This window comes from Notolepis coatsorum (assembly GCF_963971535.1).
Source record: "Notolepis coatsorum genome assembly, chromosome: 4".
NCBI classification, from domain to species: domain Eukaryota; kingdom Metazoa; phylum Chordata; class Actinopteri; order Aulopiformes; family Paralepididae; genus Notolepis; species Notolepis coatsorum.
In genome coordinates this window covers 74,939,122-74,958,383 of record NC_140168.1, presented here as the reverse complement: position 1 = coordinate 74,958,383, position 19,262 = coordinate 74,939,122, and the positions used below count along the sequence as shown (strand labels likewise).

Genomic DNA, 19,262 nt, shown 5'->3' with positions numbered 1-19,262 from the left:
TGAAACCTGATTGATTGATTGATTGAAAACTTTATTAACAGATTGCAGAATGGTTACAATACAGTACGGCTCAATACACACAATTGTTAAGGGGATGCAGAAAAGAGACATACTTTCGTCTTGTTTACATCAGGGTCCCCCATTTTCAATTCATAAAGTAGGTCCTGCACTGGATGTGTCTCGCATTAGAATAACGTGTTTTAAACCCTGGGTTCCCAGAGAGTGAGAGAGACTCCATTTCTCAAGTTGGGTCCTTGACTGGTGGAAGATGACTATCTTGACTAGTGTAAGAGGACCAGGGCCTGGCTACATTGACAGTGTCTGACATGCTGCTCTAGTGCAACATCGAGTGCATCTAGTGAATGTTATCTATAGCACCTTTAAGAGAGTACATGTCATGTATACATACTGTTAGATCCTGATCAAACTGGCCAGTATCACGTCTTCGTCTGTTTTGGCTCTCCATCCAATTCCTCTGCGTTGTGTCATTTTAATGGTCCTGACGTCTCTGATACTGGTTGATATAATCCTGATCTCTCCCCGTTAGTACAATCCGCAAACCATAATAATTCTCCACCTCCGTAAGAATTCGACACTCCGACAACGTGAAATACCTTACAAGGAAAAGCGTGGTTTTATTTGATAAACAGAAACCTCAGCTCAGATGTTAACAGATTGTATTGTCCTTGAAGAGTCTATTCTAATGATCTTTCGGTGTGTTCAGATTGTCCCTCTGCTATTCAGTCCAAAAGTGGTCAGGCCCGGTCGTCAGCCAAGACCATCCTCGTGGTAGCCGAAGCTAATGATGATGTGGCATTCTCCCCCCCCCCTCTGTGATAAGAGGAGAGAGTCTCTTGGTCCCTTCCCTCCTGTGGGATTTGTTTCTTTGGTCTCCCAGATTTCTAGTCTGGCCCTACCCGGAACCTGTGGTGCAGTGCTGGGCACACGCGGTCAAACGACGTTTGGGCTTAGAAGTGCGCGCATCCTATTATTATGCAAAGTCTAGGTGATAAGTGCCTAGACTTTGCATAATAATAGGATACCGTTTGGCCTTCGCCCATATTACGACTGCACCCCTGCCCGGAACCACCGTCAGCTTTATAGGATCTTCGTCATAACTATGATAGCCCACCCCTTTCTGGTTGTCATGTGCCGCATTGTCATGACAAGTGTTAATAACCTTTCACACTATTAAACGTTTCATTCACTGTTGCATTAAAGAGGTCACCCCTCTCCCTCGCTCTGTACCGCTCCTTATCTTTGTTTTGTCTTCCAATCGGAATTCAAAACAAACCCCCCTCGCTGGCAGTGTGCTTGTGAAACCTCTTCTTCTCCACCGTCAATATCATCCCGTGATGATAATGATATTACCCTCTTAAAGCGTCTCTTTATATCAGTTTTATAAACCAAATATACATTGAAAAAACCACCATTTTCTCTCAATCCCCCCTTGATTCTTATCACCCCTTCAGAATCATAAATCATTATTTGGTTTTTTAATTAATTATGCCAAAAATAGCCTGTGGTTGAAGCAAACCAACCTCATCTCTCGTGCACAAGAAATGAAGACGGCCCACGGTCAACCCAGTGATCTTGCTGCCTGATGTCTGTTTGCGCCCCCCTTCGTGCACAAAGGGAACCGAAACCGACCACCAACACCAACAACATCCAACGACTCATAACAATTAGAGCTCCTCTGTCTGCTCCCAATAATTCTATCCTGTTGTTTTACTGTTTTCCCTCTTATCTACCTTCTATATATATATATCCTTCTATACATATATCTTCTATATGAATCCTCCATTTATATCTCATACTCCTAATCAATGAACACAGGACTTCTCACTGTTGTCTCGTCTCTCGATCTCCTGATTGACTCTGAAAGGAAGTCCCTGCTTGTCCATGATTCACCGCCCATGCTCTGTTGTTTCAAAACGCTCTCTAAACAGCGTCTCCGCAGGAAAGCCCTCGTCTCCGCAGGAAAACCCCTCCGATGTCCGCCTCGTTCTCCCCTGGGCAACACCGCCTGCGACCGCTGGACTCCGCCCCGTCGGCCGTCTCCGCCCCGTTGGTCATCTTGGTTGAGGCTCATCTCCACCACCGTCGGCCCTCTCCAGACTCTGAAAGCAGAAACACCACGCCAGCAGTTTTTCTGTACACTCGACCCAGTGTTTTTCTATTAGTCTACCGTGGCTTTGGGCCTGCAGCTCGTTCTCTATATATTTTCCCTCTGCAAGCCCCTGCCATGGCCACGCCCTTCCAGACTGTTGGACGGTGTGAGTGTCCTACAGCCCATGGCGCTATTTGTTCTCTATTAGTCCCCCACCTTCTCAACACCCATATCTAATCCTACAGGGCTGTTCCCTGTTTGTCTTCCTGCGTGACACCAGCAGCTAAACGATACCCACTCCGCGCTCTATCTGTTCGTCCCACGGGTGACCCCCAACGCGCACCAGTTCTTTCTGGTGACGTGTCTTCAAGACTCTGCCTATTTATTAGGTGTGAGAAGGCCCCACTGGAGATCGAACTCCCTCTTATTTCATAATTAAACTTATTTAATTAACCCGTATATCGATATTATTATTATGATAATAACATCCAACCGAGCATCGCTCTAACATACAACAGAGCAGGTTGGTTCCCTGCCCCTAACTCACATACGTACTCGTACTATCATCTAACATACAACAGAGCTGTCCGTTGCTCTATACCCTACGGGGCTGTCTACCGTCACCCTGGAGCTGTAACGTCGCTCTATACCCTACAGGGCTGTCTACCGTCGCCCTGGAGCTATCCCGTCGCTCTATACCCTACGGGGCTGTCTACCGTCGCCCTGGAGCTGTCACGTCGCTCTATACCCTACGGGGCTGTCTACCGTCGCCCTGGAGCTGTCACGTCGCTCTATACCCTACGGGGCTGTCTACCATCGCCCTGGAGCTGTCCCGTCGCTCTATACCACACACGGGGCTGTCTACCGTCGCCCTGGAGCTGTCACGTCGCTCTATACCAGGGAGGGGCAACTGGCGGCCCGCGGGCCGCATGCGGCCCTCACCGACGTTCCATGCGGCCCCAGGCCAATAAAAAAAAAATATATATATAATATTTTTTTATTTTTTTTATTTTTTTTATTTTTTTATTTTTTTTATTGTATTCGACTAAGAAGAGTTGGCAGTCGACTATGGCTCCTTTCAATCGATTAGTCGACTATTTGACTAATAGGGGTCAGCCCTAGTGTGGACATATGAAACGCTGTTGAAAGTGGCGTGCAGCAATATGGGGGTTTTGATAAACTGTCGGCTGTTGTTACCGATGGAGCAACGGCAATGAAAGGAAAACGCACAGGATTCGCCGGGCTTCTAAGGCAGAGTGGCGTTGAGTGTCCAATGCTGCACTGCATTATACATCAGGTAAGTTCGCTAACATAATTTCCATCTATTGTGGGTCACTATAATGACCAATGCGAGTCGAGTGTAGTCAAATTATATGCGAGAGTCGTTAAATCGTTTTTCTTTTTTTTTATCTGATATAGGAGGCTCTCTGTGCCAAGAAGCTTGACTACTACAGCCATGTTATGGATTTGGTTACCAAGGTTACCAATCTAATTCGTGGAGGCAACAGGTCACTAAACCATAGAAAGTTTGTCTCCTTTTTGGAAGAGATGGACACTGATTATGGCGACTTGCAGCTACACACAGAAATCCGATGGCTGAGCCGTCGGAAAGTACAGGAGCGACATTGAAACACTGCAAATGCAATTCAATGATCGGTTTGAAGATTTCATCGGCATGCAGTCACGGATAGCGCTGTTTGCCGGCCCCCTCACCGCTACGGTGTCAGAGCAGCCCCCACCGTTGCAGCTTGAACTGTGCGAGCTACAGTCGGATCCTTTTTTTCAAGCAAAGAGAAATGAGAGGGGAATTTCGTTTTGGAAACTGCTACCTGAGCCCCGCTTCCCACTCCTCAGGGACTTTGCCCTCTCTATGGCCAGTATGTTTGGGAGCACATACATATGTGAGAGCAATTTCTCAAACATGAAGCACATCAAGTCAAAGTAGAGAAACAGGCTGTCGGATGAAACATTATTTCATCTGATGCAGATTGCATGCACAAACATTGAAGTTGACATTCCTGCTATTGTGCGCCAAATGGAGAGACCACAAGTGTCTCATTAAAGACAGGGGGGAGGAGGAGATGATGAAGAGGTGTAGAGGGGGGGAAGGAGATGATGAAGAGGTGTAGAGAGGGGGGAAGAGATGATGAAGAGATGTAGAGAGGGGGGGAGATGATGGAGAGGTGTAGAGAGGGGACCATTATTATTATTATTATTATTATTATTATTATTATTATTATTATTATTATTATAACCATTATTGACCCACTGTGGGGCGAGGGTGAATGTCATGCCAGTTTGATAAAGGGTCAATGGGAGGCATGTAGTATTGCACTTTACTTTACTTGCACTTTACTTGTTTACTTTTGTAGTGTTCAGATAACACTAATAACACAAACACAAAGCAGCATTCCTGCTGCATTTCACTACAACAGTAAATCAAAAGTGCAATAATAAATGATTTTGTTAAATGTATACACTTTTATCCTGCTACTAAACAAAACATTCCTGAGTGCTTCATATCCATAACATGCATTTCAGTGTTATAATGTTTTGTTTAGTAGCAGGATAAAAGTTTATACATTTAACAAAATCATTTATTATTGCACTTTTGATTTACTGTTGTAGTGAAATGCAGCAGGAATGCTGCTTTGTGTTTGTTGAGCAGTGGGCTTTAAGTTCATACATTTATTTTATTAGAAGCCTTAATTATAATTGATAATTTTTGTATATATTTGGGGTTACACAGCAATACTTTTAAATTCAGCTGTTTATAAATTCATAAAGTTGAAATTGCATTACTAAATGCATTTGAAATGGAATAAAAACAAAGTTACAACAAATTATAATTGTTTATATACCTTGTGACTATTAGGGCTATTTGAGTGATGGGGTACTACTGGCGGGACTGCCGATAAACAATGCGGCCCCCCAGATTGATTGTGGACATTTTGTGGCCCTCACCATATACAAAGTTGCCCACCCCTGCTCTATACCCTACAGGGCTGTCTACCGTCGCCCTGGAGCTGTCACGTCGCTCTATATACCCTACGGGGCTGTTTCCGTCGCCCTGGAGCTGTCACGTCGCTCTATATACCCTACAGGGCTGTTTCCGTCGCCCTGGAGCTGTCACGTCGCTCTATATCCTACAGGGCTGTCTACCGTCGCCCTGGAGCTGTCCCGTCGCTCTATACCACACTTTGAGTTCCTTTACAAAGTTCTCACATACACCACCGTGTATACACACAAGCAGTTGGTAAATTTGAAAAAATTAAACTCCTTAATTAACTTAAACTCTAAATATTCCCCTATGGGTAATGGAAACTCCCCAGCACTACCCCCCCCTCCGCCACTAGGTGGCGACCTACTCCTCCTCCATTTGCCTGTATTATCCCACTGCCCCCCTAGATGGCGGCCAAACTCAGTCTAGAGGATTGTAGCTGACGTGTCACTTCCTGATTCTAAACCCCTCGTGGCTCTGCGGCCATTTTGTCTGCTCAATTTTTCAAAACAAAAACCGGTGCCGCTCTGCTGTTATTCAAACACACTATTACAGCTGGCATTCTGGTTGTGTCAAACTAGAAATGTTTACGTTTACGGATGCACTATCTGTTCGTTTTTATTTGGCTTAAAAGATCAAAACAACCACGTGTGCACAGTGAACTCACATCTTTCTCCTAAGCGCTGTTTCTCCTACAGCGCTGGTCCGCCTCATGACCGCTCGACTCGCCGCTCTCTCCCAGGGCTGGCCGGCCTTGCTCGATCATGATTCTCCCACACACGATGACTGTTGTCCACTGTCGTCCCATTGAAAAGTCTTTTTCCGTTGTTCTTATCTCTTGCAAATCCGGCTGTCAACCAACTGTTCCCGTTGTTTTTATCTCTTGCAAATCCGGCTGTCATCGGCAACCAACTGTTAGATCCTAATCAAACTGGCCAGTATCACGTCTTCGTCTGTTTTGGCTCTCCATCCAATTCCTCTGCGTTGTGTCATTTTAATGGTCCTGACGTCTCTGATACTGGTTGATATAATCCTTATCTCTCCCCGTTAGTACAATCCGCAAACCATAATAATTCTCCACCTCCGTAAGAATTCGACACTCCGACAACGTGAAATACCTTACAAGGAAAAGCGTGGTTTTATTTGATAAACAGAAACCTCAGCTCAGATGTTAACAGATTGTATTGTCCTTGAAGAGTCTATTCTAATGATCTTTCGGTGTGTTCAGATTGTCCCTCTGCTATTCAGTCCAAAAGTGGTCAGGCCCGGTCGTCAGCCAAGACCATCCTCGTGGTATCCGAAGCTAATGATGATGTGGCATTCTTCCCCCCCCCCCCCCCTCTGTGATAAGAGGAGAGAGTCTCTTGGTCCCTTCCCTCCTGTGGGATTTGTTTCTTTGGTCTCCCAGACTTCTAGTCTGGCCCTACCCGGAACCACCGTCAGCTTTATAGGATCTTCGTCATAACTATGATAGCCCACCCCTTTCTGGTTGTCATGTGCCGCGTTGTCATGACAACTGTGTTAATAACCTTTCACACCATTAAACGTTTCATTCACTGTTGCATTAAAGAGGTCACCCCTCTCCCTCGCTCTGTACCGCTCCTTATCTTTGTTTTGTCTTCCAATCGGAATTCAGTCAATATCATCCCGTGATGATAATGATATTACCCTCTTAAAGTGTCTCTTTATATCAGTTTTATAAACCAAATATACATTGAAAAAACCCATTTTCTCTCAATACTGATAGTATAAAATCTGAATTTGTTGGATTGATATGTATGAGCCAGCTGGACAGAGATTCAGGAAACAAATGTGAAGTCAATCGATGGTATTTATTGACAAGAACACACGGAGAACGAGGAACAGTCCTGGAGACCACAGCCCTCCATGGGGGCTGCAAGGCTCCAGAATGACAAACACATCATGGCTTAAATAGTGGGAGTTCCAAATTTAGCGAGCCACTGGTTATAATGGATGATCAGACAGGCTTGGTCGTATATTAGGGATGCCCCGATCGATCGGCCACCGATCGTTATCGGCCGATAATCAGTATAAATATGCGATCGGGGAATTCCGATAATTAGTCATATTCGCCGATCGCGGAAACTGATCAAGTGGATATCTCACTCGCTTGTCTCAGACGCACAGGACCTGCAAACTGCTCCTCCTCCCTAGCCCCGCCCGTACCCGTGTAGAGTTTGTAAACAGGCGGACCTCCTCTGCTGAGTCTAGATAGTGCATTCGACCTGAGCTAACGTTAGCTACCTAGCTATCGTTACTGTTTAAACAAAATTACCCAGTCAACTATTCACTTTTAGTAGGCATTGTCTAGCGGTATTTAGCCGGCTAGCTACTGATAGCTCCGGATATCAACAAATGCCCCAGGAAGTCTAGTAGCCCATGTTGATATCTCCGTTAGCTTGCGTTAGCTTGCGTTAGCTGACGTTAGTTCACGGTTCAAAACGAAATGTCCGATTGAACTAAATAGTTGTCTTAACGTCATCTAGCCGGCTAGCAGTAGCTACAGATAGCTCCTGATATCAATGTCTTATAACATTGATTGAATGCGTATTCGAGCTGAGGGCTTGCTGAATGTGAAATGACCAAAGCATAACGTTACCAAGGCAATAGGGTCCCGCTGCAGCGCCGGAGAATCCTTTTTGGAGCTAGGGCTACTAGAGTACACACAGACAGTGGAGCTGTTTGCAGATAGCGAGCATTTTGACTTGTGGCGATGTCTCGCAGACGGGGGAGGAAATTAGGCCACTTTACTCGCCAAATGCGAGTATTTTTTACGTTTGGCGAGTGATTCATGAAGACCACTCGCCAGTCTGGCGAGTATACAAAAAAAAAAAACATTCTGCAATCACTGCACTGGCAAACGGTGCGTGTCTTCTGAGTGCTCGCTTTAGTTGACAGTGCCACGAGAGCACTGCACAAGACCACCCGCGGACATATAATGTTTAATAAAAGTTTGCGCAGTACTGGCCAACCCGCGGACATATAATGATAAAAGTCCTGCGTTACTAGGCTAGCCATCAGGAGCACTCTCAAACGGATAACGTTAAACACAGCAGAAGATGGAAAACAGACAGACTGACCAACGGGGAACTGCATCCAACCCTAGTACAACCCTCGAGTATAAGTTACTAAGGACACATTTAAATCACAGAGGTGTAATGTTAGTCTACTGGAAATGTATACAGTGGTTAGCTTCTAGTTTTAGCGATAGCTGCTTGCTAGCTAACGTTAGCCCCGTGTGCTCAAAGCAGCCAGCTAGGTGTATCTGTTATGACTATAATGTTTCCAAAAAAGCACCGGACTACGACGTAAGGTTAGACATTTTATTTCATGTTCAAAAGCCCCTGGCTTGCACATCGCAGTCACGAAAGGGGCTAGCTAAGCTCAACCAGTGCACTGTGTACAACAGCACACCAACCCAACTGACGTTATCACAACACTTGACGGTACTGTCGTAAGACCACCGTGCTGTCTTAAAGGCACAGTGTGCCTACCCAGATGCATACACAACATTGACGAGGCTTGACAACCGAGGTTCAAAGTTAACTTGATTGATTGAAAACTTTATTAACAGATTGCAGAATGGGTACAATACAGTACGGCATTTTCAATTCATCATAACATATGACATACAGATAGACTACTGCTACATCTATATATTTCACATCTATCTATACACTTCACAACATACTTCGGTTTTTTTCTTTCACTGCCCAACCCAGTCCAACCCAGCATCTTTCACTGCCCAGTTCAGCCCAACCCAGTCCAGAATAGATACCTCTTTCATGTTAATATGTTTTATGCTAATATTGTGAAGAGTAGAGATTAATGTTTTATGCTAATACATATTTTAAAGAGTAGAGACACGGTGTGATTATTTTACTATGATTGAAAATCTATTTAGACGAAGACATACAAAGAAGTAATTATCACAATTAGCGATTTTTTTTGTCTGGTAAAAAATCTGTTTGGCTGGTAAAAAAAATCAGATACTCGCCAGTTGGCTGGTAAGCCAAAAAGTTTGTTTCCTCCCCTGCTCGCAGATAATACAAGTACAAGTCTAATTATATAATATATATATTTTATTAAAAAAAAAAAAAAAAAAAAAACTTTTTATATAAAATAATTTTTAATTTCTTTTTAATCAAAAACGATCGGTATCGGATCGGTATCGGCCGATATGGTTCACGACGATCGGTGATCGGTATCGGTGGCAAAAAACGTGATCGGGGCATCCCTATCGTATATGGTAGTAGTCTAAGGATGAATCTGGTTTTCTCCTCTCACTGGCCTCTGGCCGGAGGGCCGATATAGCCATGCATGCACATTAGGTCACACAGGTCATCAGGTCAGAGTTTTTCTGGGTGCCTGGCTTTGCGTGGTCACTCGACCCACTGGCACATAGCAGAGACCTATGCACCCAGAGGAGCTGGATGTAAAATATTAGACAGTAATGAACTGAAAATACCTATCGATACATGCATACATACATACATACATACATACATGCATACATCATTTAAAACAGACACATCTTTAGCCCTGTCCAACCAACAGATGCTCCTTATTGAAAAAATTATTTAAAACAGACGTTGACGTAGACCACGGCACGGACACAAGGTTTGACACGCAGTGTCCGCCGTCTACGTCACCGTCTGATTTGAATGATTTAGTTCATCCTCTGCCAACATTAACGGGTCAAATGAACAGCTTTAATAATTTTTTCAATAAGGTGTATCCGTTGGTTGGACAGGGCTGATGATGTGTCCTTCTCTGCCAGGTTTGTGTCCATTTTGAAAGACAGAAAAGTTGGTAGAGGATGAACTTTTTGACTTTTGTCACCATCCGCAAAGCTGTTGTTTTCTGCAAATGCACGATTGCATTCTAAATCTTTAAATAAAACCAATCCAATCAATCAATATAACCAGCTAGGCTAGCTGGTCTGTATCCGCTTCCATTCATTTGTGCTAAGCTAGGCTAGCTTGCAGCCGGATAGCTTTCTACTAAACGTACAGAGAGGAAATGGGTATCTATCTATCTTCTTATCTTACTCTGGAGAAGACGGTAAGTGCATTTCCCATAATGTTGGTGTGTTCCTTTTAAAGATGGGGGCAATCTCCGGTAATGGTGAAGTCATAATTAGACTGGTACGGTCCTTTAAATGTTGTGAAGCAGATGTTTAACAGGAAGTAGGATGTAGCAGGTGTTTAACAGGAAGTAGGATGTAGCAGGTGTTTAACAGGAAGTAGGATGTAGCAGGTGTTTAACAGGAAGTAGGATGTAGCATATGTTTAACAGGAAGTAGGATGTAGCAGATGTTTAACAGGAAGTAGGATGTAGCAGATGTTTAACAGGAAGAGGGATGTCTCTTCGCAACTTAACAACACTGTTCTTTCTGTCAGGATGCCTCTCTGTCATATGACCAGAACTCTCCACCAGGGGAGCTCCAGAGCGACGTGCTGTTCCGGGAGGGACATACTCTTGGGGGTCACGTCACCTACACCCCCCGCCTCATCGCCATGGATCTCAAAGGTAGCCCCGCCCCCTGCACACGCCCACATCTTACACCCAAACTATCCTAAAGGATTAGGTTAAAGGTAGAATCTGTAATGCTGTCAAACAGCGACCTCTAGGAAAAAGAGTCCCACTTGGTATTGCTTGTTTAATTTTTTGCATGATGTGTGGGTTGGAGATGAGTAGGGATAGAGGGGCTGCTATTGCTGGCCACACCTCAGGCTCTGCCAAGAGAGGTCTGGAGAAATTCACACTATAAGAAGTTACTAAACTCCAACCCACACATCACACCAAAACAAAAAACAAAAAATTGTATCCACTTTTTTCTCCAATTTTCTATATTTTTCTCCCATCCCAATTTCGTATCATCCAATTCAACCCTCCCCTGTCACGAACGCTGTTTCTTGCCTCCCACAAGCCGGCTGCAATGTGGACTAAGTCATACATAGCACAAGTCCCCTCCGGTACTTGAGGTAACAGCAGTCGCATCTTTTCACCTGTGCAGCTCGATCTCTCAGTGGCGAGGAGTAACTCGTGGGAGGCTCACGCTGCCCCCGACACTTCCTGATTCTACTGCGCAGGCGCACTAACCGACCTGTAGGAGTTGCTGTCCACAACGCCCGATCCCCACCCATCAGTTTCCCACCCCCTAATACGGGTGTAATAAATGTGTATTAGTACGGACGGCCAGCTAAGCAATGTGGAGCGCTGGGCTCGAACAGGCGAGCCCAGCGTCTCCGCATTCGTGGCGAGCGCCTTGCCCACTACGCCACGTAGCCGCCCTACCAAAACAAAAAAATTAAACAAAACAGAAAAGTACTATCCACAGATTCAGATTATTTAGCGTGTACCTGGAGGTTTGAAAAGTATATCCACTAGGGGGCAGATCAGAGCCGAATCCTCCCTGGCTGACACAATTATATAGAAGAAAAATGTCTTCCTTGTGAACTATCCACCCATAGATATATATCACTAGATGACTCCCCCGCGCTGCTAGCCAACGGAGACCGATGTTGCCACATGGCGGCCATCTTGCATAGGTGGAGCACGCCCACTCATAACATGCATGTCTATGGTGCATGTACTATTGAAATAACCATAGCTTGCTACATTTTCAACAGTTAGATTTGTTAAAGACGTCAGAGATGTAGTTATCATACTGCATACTTATAATGGACTTTCATATGAAAATTTCTATATAAAAAAACAAGAATCATAGCCACGTTAATAACGTTTGTAATAAACCAAATCATTTGTAAATCCGTCAAGATTTCAGCGAGTTAAGAGTATTTTTGTTTGTGCAGACCATCACCTTAAAGCAGTAGTCCACTCAAGCAAGATGGCCACCGGTGAACTACGCGGGAGACTCTGCCTTGAGCCATCTAGTGTTTATATATATATCTGTATCCACCATCCAGATTTGCCACGTGAACATAAAACACTTTCCATGTGGAGTTTTAGTGTCTGTCATACCACCACACTGCCCCCACTGGTGACGCGCTGCGTCGCATCTTTTTGGATGCGTAGCGCTACTTTCTGAGGACGTGTACAAAGTAAGTTCCAAAGGGACGCGGGACACGCAGCTCCACTCTCTTGCATGCAAACTCGTATTTAAACCTCTGTTTCAGCTCAACTCAAACAGCACCTTCTGTCTGCACCTTCTCCACAACAGGAAGCCTTCAGACACTACGGCTAGAGGGAAGTCTCTACGACTCTGGGAAAGATACCAGCGCCCTCACATGGTAGGTAGCTGTGTCTCTGTGTCTCTAAGAGATGTACATTAAACAACACACAGTAAACTATACTATATGTATCACTCTCCATACATTTAGTACTATGTACATCAAACAATATACTATATGTATCACGCTCCATACATTTAGTACTATGTAATAATAATAAACTTTATTTGTATAGCACCTTTCATACAGAAACCGCAGCTCAAAGTGCTTCACAACAGAAAAAAGACAGGCATAAAATGAGCACATAAAGTGCAGACATATAAAATCACAGTTTTTCACATTAGGATCTAACATCCCAACAGGCCACCTTGTTTATGGTTTGATTCAGTTTTAAATATACATATAATGTACATCAAACAATATACAGTACACTATACATATCACTCTCCTCTCCATACATTTAGTACTATGTACATCAAACACTAGACAGTACACTATACATATAGGTCCATAGGTCAGGAGGCAGCTCTCCAAGATTATTGTGAATAAGGCCAGAGGACCGGACAACACCAATCCCAGGGTGCTCAAAGCATGTGCGGAGCAGCTGGCAGCACCGCTCCAACATCTTTTCAACCTTTCCCTGAGATTGGAGAGGGTGCCCCAGCTCTGGAAGACCTCCTGCATTGTCCCGGTGCCCAAGAAGGGACGACCCAGGACCCTCAACGACTACATGCCAGTTGCTCTGACGTCACACATCATGAAGACGTTTGAGAGACTGGTCCTGCAACATCTCAAGCCCCTGGTGTGTGACTTGCATACCAGGCAAACATCGGGGTGGAGCACGCCATCATCTATATGCTCCACAGAGCGTACACGCACCTGGAGAAGCCACGCAGCTCAGTGAGGATTATGTTCTTCGACTTCTCCAATGCCTTCAACACCATCCAGCTGTCACTGCTAGCGGAGAAGCTCTCTGTGATGCAGCTGGAGCACGGCTTGGTGGCCTGGATCAAGGACTACCTCACTGAGAGACCGCAGTACGTCAGACCAAAGGACAGTCAGTCTGATGTACTGGTGAGCAACACCGGCGCCCCCCAAGGAACTGTGCTGTCACCCTTCCTCTTCACCCTCTATACCTCAGACTTCTGCCGCAACTCAAGCGGGTGCCACCTGCAGAAGTTCTCTGACGACTCCTCCATCGTAAGCTACATCACCGACGATGATGACGAGGAGTATAGAGCCCTGGTGGAGAGCTTTGTGGGGTGGAGCGACGGCAACCACCTCCAACTCAACACCAGTAAGACCAAGGAGCTGGTGGTGGACTTCCGGAGGGGCAAGAAGAGCCCCCCCCACCCGATTCCAATCACCATCCGAGGGGAGGATGTGGAGGTGGTGGAGTCATAAGTTCCTTGGGGTACACCTGAACAATAAACTGGACTGGTCGGACAACACAGAGGCCCTCTACAGGAAGGGACAGAGCAAGCTGGTCTTCCTGACGAGACTCAGGTCCTTCAATGTTTGCAATTCTACCAGTCTGTAGTGGTCAGCGTCCTCTTCTATGCTGTGGCATGCTGGGGGGGCTACATCAACTCGAGGGACACCAACAAATTCAACAAGCTGGTGAGGAAGGCTAGCTCTGTGGTGGGATTCGAGCTGGTCAGACTAGAGGTGATGGCAGAGAGGGGGATGAGAAGGAAGCTGGCTGCTATCCTGGAGAATCCCTCCCACCCCCTCTACGACGAGCTAGTCAAGATGAGAAGCACGTTCAGCCACAGACTGATACCCCCCTGACACTCAACTAACCGCCTCGGACAGTCCTTCATACCAGCGGCCATCAGGCTCCACAACAGTGGACTGCTGCCAGACATAAATCAAATCAAATCAAATTTATTTGTAAGGCCCGACAACACACGTTAATGTCCCCATGGGCCGTACAAGTCTTCTTTAAACAAGTCAAGAAGAAACATCACAATAATTCAAGACCAAAACAAGGACACCATAAGGTCCAAAAAATTTAAAATGAATGCAAAATAAATAAATGCAACACTCCCAGACATACCCCACGCGAAGGTAAGGAAAAACTCACTAAAACCTAGCAATAGGAAAAAATGCACCACAGGCAATGTGGAGGAGAGAAACCTTAGAAGGGCCATTCAAGGGGGGATCTCCCTTCTTAGATGTCGGTGATATTAGTGTTGCAGTAAAAACAGGCGAACAGTTGGTAAGCATGCACTCGTGTGTAGTGAAACATCCAACTAGAACTAATAGGAACCTAAAAAGGACAATAACACTACCTTAGGCATACTGCACCTTATGTGAATACTGTGATACTGTATATTTCAGTTAGTTAGATAGTAAATTATATTGACTTATTTGTTTACACTGCTTGTGGTGTTTTTACTACCTGTACCCACCCCCCATCCCCCATCCTGCTATGATGCCTGAATTTCCCCAAGGGGATCAATAAAGGAATATCTTATTTTATACATTTAGTACTGTAAATCATGTACTAAATCAATGTACTAAATCAATAAAAAAAAAAGATTTATTGAAGTGATTTGATGCAGTGACATATAAACATCTTCTTCACATGACAGGGAAGGATCCATTATGATGCATGAAGAGAGCCCGCCTTCAAAGAACCCCTTCCTCCAAGACCTGGACAAGCTGGAGGTGAGTGTTTAAAGGGACATTTCACCAAAAAAACAGGGCTGATTTATTTTGCACATAATCTCACACACACCCAACAGTTTTGCACACATTAATTTAGTTTGACGGTTATTGAGAGTAAATGAGTTTGAATATGACCAGCAGTGATGTCACTGGGGACATTGAATCCTTGTGTTGTGTTAATTACTGCTCAATGGAATTATGTAGATAAAAAAAAGAGCAATACCTAGTCTTATGGGAATTTACCTATCGTTTCATTGAGCTGTAATTAACACAATACAAGGATTCAATGTCCCCAATGACATCATTAGTGGCCATATTCCAACTAATTTACTCTCAATAACTGTCAAACAAAATGAATGTGTGCAAAACTGTTTGGATGTGCGTGAGATTATGTGCAAAATAAATCAGCATTGTTCTTTGGTGAAGTTCCCTTTTAACACATTGAGTGCCACGGACGCGTTTTGTCGTTAGTTCATGCTGACCTTTGAGTGCCCCCGACGCTATATAGCGATTGTTTGTCGTTTTTTTTTAATTGGCGATTTGAATTCATATTTCATCAATCGAGCCTCGGGTTAGTGCTGCAGAGTCTCTCTGAGCTCAATTGGGAAGATACCGCCCCCTATCGTCTCTCCCTGTGTAACCGCACCCCATTACTTTACACTGATGCAGGGGGGGTGGCCAGTTTGCTCATTTTACTTTTCCCTCAAGCCAACTGAAGGATCGATTGTGCTCGCCAGCCCGGAAAACGCGTGGATTATGTATTTACAGGACCCAACACTGTAATCAATAAGCGTGATCGATATTGCGAATGGCGATCAGGAATTGGAATAATCTTTCTGGATAACATCTGATCTCAGGTACGGAATTTATTTGACCAGTCTTAGGATAATCAGAGCTGTTTTCACAGAGATATAAGCGTTGCCCTATGCGTGTGTGTGTGGCTGTGATCGCTGATGAGGAAATGAGAGAATCGATTTTTCAGCCCGCCTCTATAGCGTGCATAAGTACACATATACAATCGATAATCTAGCGTTTATTTGAAAACTATTCATAAATGGGCCGAAAAATTACAACGTTTTTGTGTATGCTAGAATATTCCAGTAAATGCCTTTATCACGGAATCTATATATTTTCCTGAAAAACTAGGGCTTTTCAAAATGCTATAAAACGAAAATGAACCAATAAAAAAAAATAATGTAAAAAAAAAAAAAAATAATAATCCGTTTCGACAATGTTGACTGCAAACAAGTCATTGATAAACGACAGGCAGATTAGACACATAGCCATAATTTAAGACGGAGATTATGCGTTCACAGCGCTATCATTGAAGTGGGTCCTGGCATTTAACCATGTTTCCCATGTTAATGGCTGGCACTCAAACTGTTAAGGGTGTGTGGGGGAAGGGAGGCCGGGTAGCGCAGCGGACTAAGCATCTGTCTACCACCGCAGAGACAGTGGGATCGAATCCGGCTTCTGCAGTACCTCCGGCTTGGTCGGTCGTCCATACTGACACGATTGGCAGTGTCAGCGGGTGGAAAGCCAGTGGGGTGGGTCCTGAACGTTGTAAACAGCGACTCCTACAGGTCGGTCAAGGGCCAGGGCGCCTGCACAGCGAGGGAGGGAACTGGGGGTGTGATCCTCCCACACATTACACTTCCCCAGTGAGAGTCCTCGCTGTCAGGTGAAAAGAGGCTGCTGGCTGTCTCCACATGTATCGGAGGAAGCATGTGATAGACTTCAGGGCTCCCTAGACCAGCAAGTGGGGGGCAAATGCGCACAACGACCAGGAAGGGGAGGGGGGAATTGGTATAACGACTAAATTGGGATGGGAGAAAAATACAGAAAAAATAGGAGGAGAAAAAGTAGATAAAAAAAAGGGTGTGTGGGGGAGTCGATACAATCTGAGATTTTATCCTTGTACTGACGTGTCATTAGTTAATTGATCTGCTTTTTGCATCCTCTCATTGGGCCTCATTCATGAAGCGATATAACAACAGATTTCGTTCTTAACTAGCATTTCCTCTTATTTTGTTCTTACCTGGAATTCAGCAATGTTTTCTTATTGTTGCTTTTCTCTCAGGCAAGACCAAATTCTAAGAGTGGTCGAGAGCACTCTTACCCAGATAAGAAACTCTTACCCAGATGAGAAACATTTTAAAAAGCCTACCATTCATAATAATAATAATAATAATACATAAGATTTATATAGCGCTTTCCCTAATTCTCAAAGACACTTTACAAAACAAACAATATAATACAATACAGTTTTAGTATTGTAAATTTTAAAATATATATATAAAATGGTGAGAGAGGAAGGAGTTCATGGGTTGAAAGCAAACCATTGGTCAATTGCCCCCAAATACAGTACCCCCAAATACGACTTTATAAACCCAGAACTTTTCAATAATTATTATTATTATTATAACTTATTACATGGCGTTTTCACATTCGCCGAAATGCTTGCTTGTGATTGGTCAATAGCGCGCGTCAGAGGTCAATTATCAGACAATAATGACCGCTGTGCGCAGCTGTTCGCAATCAAGCCCACAATAATGACCGCTGTGCGCAGCTGTTCGCAATCAAGCCCACTGACATCAGTGCAAACTGCCGGCTGCCGGGGAAGCTGCTGGGGGGCGGAGCGACGAGCACTCAGCGGAGCCAGAACCAGTGTTACTGTTGCGAGTCGATGTAAAATGAATTAGGTATATTGTTAGTAAGTTAGCCATGTAATAAGCAGGATAATGTATAGCTATACTTCTTCTAAATTACATGCTATATTATGTTATTATGTTATTTGATACTATCTTGTCTAGCACAGTCTCTGGAGCGTAACAGTAAGAAGCATTTTGTATGAAAGTATTCTGTACTTCTGTATGACAACTATTAAAGAACTTGAACTACTCGATCATTGTCGCAAAATAATTGACCTTCACTGACGTTTAAAACACCTCGCCGAGGCGGCTCGGTATTTTAAACTCCGTGTCGGTCAATTATTTTGCGACAATGACCTCGTAGCTATACATTATCCCTTACTTATTGCGTGCGTTCTGCTTCTGAAATGGATTATATATTGCTGTTAGAACAGTTAGATGCTGGCTGCCCAGGCCGTACGCATAGAACACGTTTACAACCTCTCCTCCCCTCTCCTCTCTTCTCTTCTCTGCTCCACACCTAAAGTTCAGAGCGGACTCAGAGTTTTAGCCACAGACATTTCAGAGAGAGATGACAGGTGACAGATCCGGTATTTCCGAACCTATAGGTCTCTGATCAATATATCACCCATACTACATGAAGCATCTAACGACTATCACGGAATTATAAACGACCCCCCCCCCCCCCTCCGTTCACCCGCGCATGGTCAGTCATAACCCTTAGGACCATGTACAGTTGACATTTTTAATATAGCGTCGATCTGTATCAAACTGCATTTGATGATCTAATATATGCATTTGTGCCTATATCTCACGTTCTGGGAAATACTGCAGAAAACGATAAAAACATATTTATACTCTAGACGGTGTTTTCGTATGAATGTGTGTGTGAATTTAAAAAGTTATAGCCCTGCAAAGAAGGTGAACATCTCCATAGACTTACAGTGCTGGCAGAGATCAAACAGCGATGGATATAAGCGTGGCAGAGAATGGGTTAAGAACGGCTTGATGAATGTGGCGGTGGCTTTTCTTATTGTTCTCTTAACAGACCGGTAAGCAAGAATATAAGAAAAATAATAAGAGAGTATTGTTGAATGAGGCCCATTGACTTTGTACGAATTTGTACTACCTCAACATTTTGTTTTGCGTCGTATTTTAATGTACTATATAAGTAAGGATGCACCGATGTGATAATTATTTAAGAAATACTGTACTTTTCGGACTATAAGCCACGGCTTTTTCCCCCATTTTTCGACCCTGCGGCTTATATAACGGTGCGGCTTATATGTGGACAAAACCCGAAAATCGAAATATTGCTTTTTTTACTGCATTGAAATGTTATTTATCTGTTCCCTTATTTCATGTTTCAAGTTTCAAGTTTCTTTAATAGTTGTCATACAGAAGTACAGAATACTTTCATACAAAATGCTTCTTACTGTTACGCTCCAGAGACTGTGCTAGACAAGATAGTATCAAATAACATAGTATAGCATGTAAATTAGAAGTAGAAAATGAGGTCAGTGTTCAGTATAGACATATGTACAATGTTCGATGCAGAATAGACGTAACTGAGTTACCATATAATATACAATACTATGCAGTGTACTAAT

At 44.0% G+C, this 19,262-nt stretch overlaps 1 protein-coding gene across 1 annotated transcript in view; it reads left to right on the top strand.

Annotated features, from left to right (window-relative positions):
• The window catches only part of msto1 (misato mitochondrial distribution and morphology regulator 1), a 49,959-nt gene that overhangs the window by 960 nt on the left and 29,737 nt on the right, over positions 1-19,262 (top strand). The window contains exons 2-4 of the mRNA XM_084312730.1: positions 10,535-10,664; positions 12,319-12,388; positions 14,926-15,001. Of these exons, the coding sequence (XP_084168856.1) occupies positions 10,535-10,664; positions 12,319-12,388; positions 14,926-15,001 (276 nt within the window). The remainder of the gene's footprint in view (positions 1-10,534; positions 10,665-12,318; positions 12,389-14,925; positions 15,002-19,262) is intronic.